Source organism: Hyperolius riggenbachi, chromosome 4 (genome assembly GCF_040937935.1).
Source record: "Hyperolius riggenbachi isolate aHypRig1 chromosome 4, aHypRig1.pri, whole genome shotgun sequence".
Classification (NCBI taxonomy): Eukaryota; Metazoa; Chordata; class Amphibia; order Anura; family Hyperoliidae; genus Hyperolius; species Hyperolius riggenbachi.
In genome coordinates, this window is record NC_090649.1 from 239087089 (window position 1) to 239098757 (window position 11669).

An 11669-nucleotide genomic window follows, 5' to 3' on the forward strand; every position below is an offset into this window, starting at 1 on the left:
GTATATCTACGTCCTGTGTGACTTCATCTAAGCCGTGAGGATGTAGATATACATCTTGTAGCAGAAGCAGGGCTGTGCATGATTCGGCATTACTCCTGTGCACACCTCTGGCACTATGTGATGCAGCACTAATTGGTGAAAGGAAATATATGTTCCTTGAGCCAATAAGATTGTTTTTCACCATTAAAATGTTTTTATTGCATAGTTCATAGTGAAAAATACACACTGTAGCTTTATTTCAGTTGCAAATATCCGTACCATAAACTGTGACAGGAACTTAATCTAACTTTTATGATGAACGGTAGAAATAGCCAAACAAAATGTGTGTTTTTTATCCACAGTAGCGGTTTTTATTTTTAAACTGGAATTGGTAAAACTGAGGAATAATATTTTTTTTTTATTTTTTTTCCTCTTTTTTCCCCATTAAAATGCATAGAAAACAAAATAGTTTGAGGGAAAAAAAAATGCCATAGAATGAAAGCCCAGTTTGCCTTGAAAAAAATAATCTATATTTCATTAAAGCGGAATATAACCCTGCATTTCAACTTTGCTCTAAAACATTATTTACAGTATATTATATGCAACCAGCATTTTTTTTTACTAGACCAGCATTGGAAGGGTTACACAGGCCTTTAAAGTTCCTGGAGATTTCTGCAGACGCATCCGAAGCTGACATAGATACATTTTGTTTACATAAATGTATCTAAGTGTTGAATGTGACTCACTCTCTCTGACTGAGAAGGAGCTGGAGGACAGCCAAAGAGTGTGTAACATTTCTCAATAGATACATTTAACTAAATAGAATGTAACAATCTGAACTTCTGCATATCTCTCCACGGAACTTTAAACCTCTGTGTTTAACCCTTCCAATGCTGGTCTAGTAAAAAAAAATGCTTTTTGCATATAATATGCTGTAAATAATGTTTTAGAGCAAAGTCGAAATGCAGGGTTATATTCCGCTATACTGTAAGTTGGGATAACGTTATTGCTGATTAAATAGGGACATAGCTGAAACGTCAAAACTGCTCTGATCCATAAGGGGGAAACAAGGTCTAGATGCAAAGTATTTAAAATTTACAGCTGCGCAAATCATCATGCTTTCAATCAATAACCTATCTGAAATCTATCAGCATATTATTGATTAACAAGGTGTTGGTGCATACAGCAACTTGCATTTGTCTACTAGGAGCACTGTAATGACTTACATTTTTATATAGCTTGTATATACTGTATGTATTGTTTACAGTGTGTGACGACTAAAAGTTTCTTCTGTAATCATTTAGGAGTTTTATATTTACTTGTTTTATATATTTATATATTGACTGCTGATAACCTCGCACTTCAAGACATTGAAGTCCTGGCCTTTGCACTGACATGCAAAGTATTAATTTTATATTACAGCTTAATATACTATATAACCTTAAAACAAGCTCCAGGCATAGGAGTGCTGCTGCGTCAGAAGCATTCTCATTAGACGTGAAGGTAGAAGAGGACAAAGTCTACACTGATCGTCTTTCCACAGAAATATGCACAAGGTATGTCTGTTAGGCTTCCTCAAATAGCTGTCATGTGCAGTATTTTCATTCAGCTTTCCTTTTGAGGGGTATTCTCCTTTCATAACATTACCTTTACTTAGAGGGCTTTTTGGTCCTTTGTAGCCCCTTACACATTCCTAGGTGTTCTGGTTCACCATGATCTTGCTGGATAATCAGTAATTTTGTATTTGTACAGACTGTAAGTTATAATATTACTTACATCAGTTCATGTAGTATGTAAATGTACAGCATCAACAATAGAAGCAAGACTAAGAACAGCCATACATACACTTTTGTTAAATGCTTTGTGAAGTTATAGGAATTTTCTGTACATCCTCATGAATGATTCTTAAACTGTGATTTTATCCTCATAAACCGTATTTTGAGGTATTAAGGAAATAAATACTTTTGCAGCACTGTAGTCAGGGGCATAACAATAGACCCTGCAAGGTATGCAGCTGCAGGATGGGGGGGGGGGGGGGGGGCAGAAGCCACAGGGGGCCCTGTGTGTGTGTGTGTGGGGGGGGAGAAATTAATTTTCCCTGTCCTTAGAGACAAACAACTAAGGGCATGGAGAGAAAAAACGTTTCGCTCTCTGCACAATTGTTCTAATGACTGCATCTACTCAGCCACTGATAAGGAATCATATGAAGTTTTGTAGTCAAAGATTTGTAGACAGTTCCTATTTAGTATACAGCAGGCTGTTGTGTACAGCACCCAACCCCCATCCTCTTTACCCCTCCCAACGTGCTGTCTGCTGTGTCCTGTAGTGATGCTGGAGATGTCTGCAGAGCCAGATCAGCTCCATCAGCGATGGACAGAGTGAGTGTACTAAGCTGAGGCTGGGGGCACACTCATCTGTCTGTATTCTGTATGCGTTTTCTGCACCCCATGGGCTTGATTCACAAAAGCACTAGCGTAATGGTTTTCACGCGCGAATGCAAATTTCTGTGCGCAAACGTGAACGTTTTTAAGCACAAACGTTAATGTTTTCACACGAAAAAACACGTTTATGCATGAAAACGTTTACACTTTCACACGAAAAACGCTATGCGCATTATTCGCGCAAAAAGCTAGTGCTTGTGAATCAAGCCCAGTGTGTGTCTATATGTGAGAAAACATGCATGTTTTATCACAGAAGCTGATGTAATTAATAGAGAAAATGTGTGCAGTGCTTCATTGCTGTCTGTTTTTATCTGCACGGGGAAAACACATTCAAGTGTGCACTAGCCAATTAAAGAACATTCTCAGTTTACCTGTGCAGAAAGCTGGAGGGGTGCCCAGTGATTTCCAGTTATGCACCAGATTGTAGTCCATTGTTTACAGTGCTTCAGAAAAATAAACTCTGACATGTTTTTTAAACACCAAGGAGTTGTGAGTTTAATTGATACACAGTGTAGAATAGGTATGTTCAGCTGCTATCCCCTACTGGATTACTTGCTGACCAATGATAAATTCCCAACCCCCTCAGAGGCATACATTACAAAGGTGTCTGTTAAAAAGGTTGCAAGAATTAGCTGGTAGTGGAATATTGGTAAATTTACTGATATTCTACTACTTCAATTATATAGTAAAATATCAGTAATATTTACCAATATATTTCTATGACCTAACCTCTTCCTGCTCTCCCACAGAACCCATCCCGGTGGTGCCCAACCCCCCCCCCCCCCTTTGGGCAACTAACCTTAACTCTTTTGTGGTCGCCTAAACGTAACCCCTGGCATCCTGTTAAAAAGGGCATGCCCTCTGTATCTGCAGTTTGCATGGCGAGCGCCCTTTTCAACAGGATGCATCTTGCGTACCTTTTAAATTGCTCCACCTCAGAGATGAAAGTTGTAACTGTGACTAGGGTTCACCCAAGGTCAGTACCCAAAGTAAGAGGAGCTCCTCTGCAGTACCATTAAAATGAACAGACTTATATATATACAGTATATATATTAGAGCTGCTTACTGTTCATCTAGTTGATACTAGTCTAGCATTTCAAAATAAATACAACAAATAAAAATCCTTGTTTTAGAATGGTACTTGCTTGCTCCATTGTGAAGTAAATTGTGCATATGTTGAATAGGCTGTGCAGCACACAGCAAGCAACCTTTTATGTCATGATGTTATGCAATTGAAATCTATGCAGAGTCCTACAGGAATGACTTCTGGTCATAGCTTCTTAACTCCAGAGGGGCACAAAACGTACACACAGAGTAGAGACTGACTCATGTGGACAGACTTTCTGATAGGACACTGATGCAGCCAGCTGCTCTGCTGCAATAGTTAAGAGAAGGATGAGAATGTGCTTGTTTTGTCTTTAAATGGCTGCACAACTCCTGTACACAACTCTGGCAATATGCCATACCTCTAATATAGACAAGGACTTTTTAAGCACTATATTTAATTTATTTTAACATAAGGTTAAGGTTATGAATTGTAAGTGTTAGTGAGAATTTAAAAGTTAGAGTTAGGCACTAAAGCTCAACACACACCTTGGTTGTACAGATTTACCAAATCTATGTAGTATACGGGCCAACAGATTGAAAATACCTTGAATGCTTGATTGGATAAGCGCTTATACTACATGAAAGTGGTAAGATTGAACAACCAAGATTGTATGGTGTGTGTTGAGCCTTAGAAGGAGAGCAGGTTGCATTTAAGCATATCCTGACGAGGTTTAGGATTTGGCATATATTGCATGTTAGCGTTTGCACCCAAAAGCCACACCACAGAAACCATAATAGCAATACAAAAGGGAATGTTCCCAATGACCTAATGTCCTCTTCACTTATAATTACCACCTACCATTCAGGACTTGAAGTCATCTATAGAGCTTCTCCAATAGCTGGGACTCTCTCTCACATATAATTAGACCTTTATTCATTCTAACAGACCACCAAACCCACATCTACTGTATTTTGTGTTGTTGTACCACATGCATTTTAAGCTCCATTGAGCAGAGTCCTGATCCTCTGATAGTTTGCACTTGTTGTGTTAGTTTATAATTTGCACCTTCAGTTATTTATTTTTCATGACTACATCAATTGATAATAGTTAATTGAATAATAATGGGCCTTTGGCAGAAGGCAAATAAGCATATATTCATACTTCTCCCTTTCCCCCATTTATTTCTTATTCCTAGTTACCTGGGGAAATGGAACCAGACTGGTATGGTCATTCTAGAAGTTGGATATGTCAGTGGATTTGTCATGAGTCTTGAAGGAATTCCCATAAATGGATCAGTGAAAAAGGTGGAGACCAATACTGAGAAAATTTTTATATACCTGGATTCGGTAAGTATTGAAAGCTTTGTTACTACATTCACATACAAAAGTTGAGTACTTCTTACTCAACAATTGCTTCATTTTCTGAAAACCAGCCTCGTCTCATCTATTTTCTAGTCCTTAAGGGCCATATCCATGCCAGTGTTTAGGATGGACTGAGAAATAGAGAAATGCAATCTATTTGATGAACCACACCTTTCCTGATATCAGTGGCATAAATAAAAATCATGGCCCCCTCCCAGCAAAACTATAGTAGAGCCCCCAATATTCACACCCCTTCCCTTGCCATAACCCCTAGTGACCCTCCCAGCCTGGGACCCAACTTGCAAGGGTTATAAAACAAATGTGGACATCATAATCTTCAAACCCATAACAAGTGTAGCCTGATATGAAGGATGGACCCCCTTATCGGAGGGAGTGAAGTAGTAGTTGGGGCCCACCTACAGCTTTGGGCCCTCTGCAGTCACAGGGGCTGCTCCCTTGTAGTTACGCCCCTGCCCGACTCTGACAAAAATGTGTGAGGACCTCAGGCCTCGAGGACTAGAGAGTTCAACATCCCTTTTCTAGTGTGATGTGTAATAAGCCCACATTAATGTCCGTGCAATGATACAGAAGGGAACTGAATGTTTCACTCATTAGAGACTTTCAACGCTTTTACACATTTTTATGTGACTAAAGATACTTGCAGCATTTCAGCAGTCATATCTGTAACCTTTGATATTACTGTTGAGATTATCAGAAGGGAGAGTGATCTCTGACAGCAGGCAGACATCGCAGTTCAAACCATTAATTGGTTCATCCCCCAGTTATAGAAGCTGGAAATTAGCACACATAAATCCTGCTAGCACATAGGTTCCGTCCAGCTCATATATCAGTTCAGGCATAGAACATTGATTATTAGAGCTGGTCAATGAGAAGCTAATAATTCTGACAAATTCAATGTAAATCATGTGCCGCTTGGAATTGGGCCAGATAAAATAAGCAGGAAGTGTATTTGATTTGCTCAGTTCCAAGCTGCATACAATGCGTATTGAATTTACATTCAAGACAGAATTATTTGTAACTCATTGGCCATTCTTGTTGGTAACTAAAGCTGAAGGGGACTTACATGATCTCTCCCTGCTTGTTACCAGTGCTTATGCCTTTCTGTGTTCTCATACCATTTTTGTTTTTTCATTCTGTTCTATCTTTAGTTCTCATGTTCAGCACATTGGAAAGCTTCTCTTGTGCAGTACTATTAACTGTTGTATTGTTTGTTTTGTATTCTTATAACTTGCATTCTCTTGTACAGCACCACAGAAGATGCTGGCCCTATACAAATCAAAAATAATAATGCAGCAACTAAACCAATGGGTAGAGATGAGCGTAATGACTTAATTACGATTTCGCGAAATTTTGCGTAATTAGTGTAATTACGATTATGGCCATAAGTACATAATCGTAATGAAGAAGGATTTCGCGAAATTCCGCGTAAGCGTAATTTTCGCGTAATTTTCGCATTACAGTGGGTATCGCGAAATTACGTTTGCCTTGCATGCAACCGTTTGTAAGCGTAGTTACATAACGTAATTTCGCGATAGTTCATATTACTGTAAGCGTTAATTTTCGCGTCGTTTTCGCGTTACGGAATGCTATTTCGCTTATAAAATTCGCCATGTAGTGATATTTCACATCAAAATTCGCCATGCAGACGAAAATGCCTTTGGCGAAAATTCGCGAGCAACCCTGCTAACAAGTAATTACGAAATTCGCGAAATTACGAAGAAATGCGAAATTACGTTATGGTTTACCGCGAAATTACGTTATGGTTTAACGCAAAATTACGTTATGAACGAAACGCGAAATTACGCGTTGAAAATTACGCTTACGGTATTTTCAATTACGATTTTAATGGCAATTACGCTACCATAATTTCGCATCGTAATAGCAAATTTCGCATGCGTAATTATAGTAACGCGAAATTTCGAAAATTTCGGCTCAACACTACCAATGGGCTCAGGCGACCACATCAGATAATGAGCAGTGCTGAGTGTTATTAGTGTTCAGCAAGGTGTAACAAGCAGTGCCAATTTATTTAGCTTTAGTAAACTTTAGTGCAACAGGCCATATGAACTGAATTATACTGTGTCCCCTTGCAGACTGGGTTGCTTGTTAATTTTTAATGCAGGCACTTGTGCTAAATTTAATACAAACAGCACAATGAACATAGCAAACGTTTGTGCATTTGCCAGGCAAAGGTTTTCAGAGCAATACGCTTCTCCGTAGATATATGGGAAGCAAAGTCTTTTTTTTTAAATGTAACATATACTAGTAATGCGGTAACAATTCTAAGATGTTTAATATTACCTTGCAGGTGACAGCAAACCAAACTTGTTTACATATCCCAATGGAGCGCGATTTTAAAGTCGCCAGTTCCAAAGATGCATTGATCAGAATATATGATTATTATAACCCAAGTAAGTGTTAACATTTCTTGTATGATATCTAAATTAAATGAAAACTAACATTTCCTATATATGACAGTTCAGTCTACCTACCTGTCAAACATTGTTTTCAGTAGTGAGAATAAAGGTGCTTTCACTCTATGGACACTGTGTTACACTATGTTGCTGCATGTGAATACACTGTTCATACATTTTGGACATGTTAAGAAATAACAAATATGTTTTCTAAGCACAGAGTATGCCTTGTATTATACAACACACATGGGGCTTGATTCACCAAACCATAATAACTGATATCACGGTCGCGCTAGTGTTTTGCACGTAACGATTTTCGTGTCTGCGTTTTTACACGAAAATTTGCGATTGCACACGAAAATTGTTAAGCGCGTTATAACGTGCACAAAACGCTTGCGCGACCGTGATATCAGTCATCACGGTTTACTGAATCAAGCCCCTGGTGTGAGCATACCCTAATGCGTACCTTTAAAGTATACCTGAAGTGACATGCGACAAGGGGGCTGATTTATGAAACCTAATTTTTACAAGCAGTGCAATACTTCACTAGCACAACTGGTACTACATTAATTAATCACTTATTCCACCACTACAGTATATCTGCGTCCTCAGTAACTTAATTAAAGCCACAAGGACGCATATATACAATTCTACATTGCAGCATAACTGTGCACGATTGGGCGCACTCCTGTGCACGTCCCCCAGGCACTTACAACTGCATTACTAATTGGTGAAAGGGACCATGTTCCCTTTAAGCCAATTAGGGATCACACACCCCAACCTGACACATCTGGCTGTATTGAGGGGTGCTGGGGGAGGGGTGGAAAATACAGTGACACATCTGGCTATACTGGTGGGGCTGATATTGGGGGACACACTTGGCTATAGTGGGGGGGCTGATATTAGGGACACATCTAGCTATCTATACTTGGGGGGGCCTAATAATGGTGGTATGGTCTTTATATACTGTAGCACTTTTTATTTTTAAACTGGAATTGGGTAAACTGAGAAATAATGTGTTTTTTCAATTTGTCCCATTAAAATGCATAGAAAACAATGAAAGTCTAGTTTGTCCTGAAAAAAATATATCTAGATCATTTAGGTGTTGTGAGTATGGATAAAGTTATGGCTGATTAATTAGGGACCTAGCTAAAACATCAAAACCGCTCTGGTCCATAAGGGGAAAACAAGGTCTGGATGCGAAATGGTTAATGTAGTAACAGCTGTGCTAGTAAAGTATCCTGGTTATGCTACCAGCACATCGTGTGGCAGTAGGAAGGATTTTACGTAAGAGAAAAGAGCACGCTGCGCTGACAGGACTGCACGTAGCGTGCACTCGCTTGTATTAGCCTATGCTGCCTGTGTATGAAAGGTTTCATAAATCAACCCCATGATGAGATAAAGATAGGTACATGTAGTTCTACAGTTATCTATGTTTGTAGAAAAACTTGCCAAATTTAGCTTCATGTCCTGAAAAGTAAACAGAAGGCAAAACATTTTTAACTGACTGAGAAAATCCTGTTGATAAGGTGCTGGAAAATGTAAATGGTTATTGTCTCTGTTTGTTTTGTAGCTCAGCAAATCAAATTTTACTTTAGATGCCCATTGTTGCTATTTTGAATGCAGTCTTAAAAATGAGGCCTTTAAACTGAAAATGTTAATGTGAAATAAATCAGAGCAGGGGAAGAGGAATAGTTAATGATTGCAAAGCAAACCTAGAGGTGTGATATTTACCAATGTAACATAAATAAAGACCTGGTGCAGCAGTTTAACCTCCTTGGCGGTAACCCCGTGTGTGACACGGGGTAAGCCGCCGGAGGGTGCCGCTCAGGCCCTGCTGGGCCGATTTTAATAATTTTTTTTTTGCTGGACGCAGCTAGCACTTTGCTAGCTGCGCCAGCACTCTGATCGCCGCCGGCCCCTGCCCGATCGCCGCTATCTGCTGCGGCGCGGGCCCCCCCCCCCCTCCAGACCCCAGCGCTGCCTGGCCAATCAGTGCCAGGCAGCGCCGAGGGGTGGCCCGGGACTCCCAATGACGTCCCGACGTCAGTGACGTCGGTGACGTCATCCCGCCCCGTCGCCATGGCGACGGGGGAAGCCCTCCAGGAAATCCCGTTCTATGAACGGGATTTCCTGATCGGAGATCGCCGAAGGCGATCGAAGCGGGCGGGGGGGTGCCGCTCAGCAGCGGCTATCATGTAGCGAGCCCTCGGCTCGCTACATGATTAAAAAAAAATTTTTTTTTAAAAAAACTGCTGCGCTCCCTCCTGGCGGTATTTTTCATACCGCCAAGGAGGTTAACACAGGGCCTGGATTGGCCCCTCTAACCCAGAGACCTTGGCATGGTTGCATCTTCTGCATCCCCTATTGTCGCAGCACTGGAAAAAAAAAATCTGCGTTACACAGTTCCAGATCCTTGGTACATATATGTTTATATGCCCCTGTAAACTTTACTTTGGGATCAGGGGCATAATATATATATATATATATATATATATATATACACACACACACACACACACACATATACTGTACGTTCTTCCTTGTTTTCATCATGCCCCAACCCCATCCCACATGCAAAGGCGTGCCCATGCCTCCATCCCGCAAAACACTGATAACTGAAAATAAAAGTAAACACACGCTCACTTTCTGTGTACTGCTTATACAGTACATACACAAACACTGGTCCGCATGACAGCCGGGCGCCCCAATCTCTCTCACTGGCTGGGGCCCCTAAACCACCATGCGGTACCTAGAGGGAAGTGCGGGCGAGCCCTGGACCTCTGCTTATACGTACACAGGGTAAAGTGTAGGGACATGTAGGAAAGAAAAAGTAAAATTTCACTAACATACATTAAAAAAAAAAAAATCTCCTGTAACAGTATTGGCCCCTTCTACCCCCTCCCCCATAGTTACCCAAATAAAACACTTGTAAAAACAAAAACAAAAATGACAGAATTTAAAAAAATGCATATATAGTTACCTTAAGGACTTTTAATATGTATGTCATGAGAGTACATTAGTTTTTTTTGCAAGTAATGCTGGGGAAACACGGTACATTTCTGTACCGTGTATCGAGCAGCTGATCCGGCCAGCTGATAATATTCAGATTGGCTAATCGGCCGCCGGAACGCCCCGTGTATCCCCAGGATAAGATGTTGTAATTATTAATATAGTATAAACAAACACAAAATGGAAATTTACTCCTTTATTTGTAAATAAAATATCACCAACCATACATTGTACTAGGAACACAATTTAAATGCTGTAATAACCAGGGTAAAAAATGTCTGGGTTTAATCAAAAGTAGCACATTTTATTTTCAAAGTATAATGGCTGAAAACTGATATGTAATCACTTTTTTTTCTCCCCCCCCCCCCCTTAACGTACCACCCAAAGAAAGTCTAGTTTGTCAAGCAAGAAACTATATAAAGATAATTTAGATGTGATAAGTAGCAATAAAGTGATTGGGGAATGAATGGCAGGAGAGTAAAATGTAACATCATGGTTGAGAGCATCATAATATGAATGTCTAAAATTTTATTTGCAAAATACAATTTCTATAAGGAGAGACAAAGCAGTATTATACGTATTACAACTGAAGTGGTTGTTTTTTCCTCTCTAGGTGACTTTGCCTCAAGAACATACAATACAGTTCCAAAAGACATATGTGAATTGTGTGGGACCAACTGTGATTTTTGCACTGTTTCGAAAACCTTGGAAGCATATAACAGTGCCGCCTCACCTGCATATTCCTTGTTTTGGTGCTGCATTGCATTGCTGATTTACATTTTCCCATACATTTCATTCCCCTTCTAGTTCCCCTGTCCCACTACTGCCTTGCAAAATGTTTGTCATCAGTGGGTGGCCAGGTAAGGTTCCAGGGCTGCACTGAAGAATAACAGTTATATTTCTAGTTACTAGATGTGTCTTATAATAACTTATCAGAGATAGCTCATTTCAGAATAATCATTGAATTACTACATTTAAAACTACATTTAAAACTTTAAAATTTAAATATTTGATTCAATAATAATTTTAACTGTTTTGTATAAGGTTTTAGGCACTAGTGACCAGCTTTTAGGCACTGGATAAGTGATTTTTGTTTCTGCTTATTTGTTGAAAAATGTATCTTTGTAATAAATCATATTCTGACAGCCTGAAAATGTTTTTCCCCTTCAAAAGCTCTTCCCAGTCATTCGGTAATAACTTTATCGCTAATTATCACACTGAAATGATCTATATATTATTTTTTGCGGGATAAACTAGGCTTTCTTTGAGCAGTACTTTATGCTAAGAATTATATTATTTTATATTCATTTGACGGGGAAGAAGAAGAAAAAAATGAAAAAAAATCACCATTTCTAAGCTTTCAGCCATTGAAGCTTAAAAATAAAATGTGCTA

The 11669-nt window shown here is 39.5% G+C and overlaps 1 protein-coding gene across 1 annotated transcript in view; it reads left to right on the plus strand.

Annotated features, from left to right (window-relative positions):
* Window positions 1-11241, plus strand: part of LOC137571816 (CD109 antigen-like) — a 99515-nt gene extending 88274 nt beyond the window's left edge. The window contains exons 20-23 of the mRNA XM_068281494.1: window positions 1402-1535; window positions 4664-4814; window positions 7159-7261; window positions 10890-11241. Of these exons, the coding sequence (XP_068137595.1) occupies window positions 1402-1535; window positions 4664-4814; window positions 7159-7261; window positions 10890-11083 (582 nt within the window). The 3' untranslated portion in view covers window positions 11084-11241. The remainder of the gene's footprint in view (window positions 1-1401; window positions 1536-4663; window positions 4815-7158; window positions 7262-10889) is intronic.
* Window positions 11242-11669: the final 428 nt, after the last annotated feature.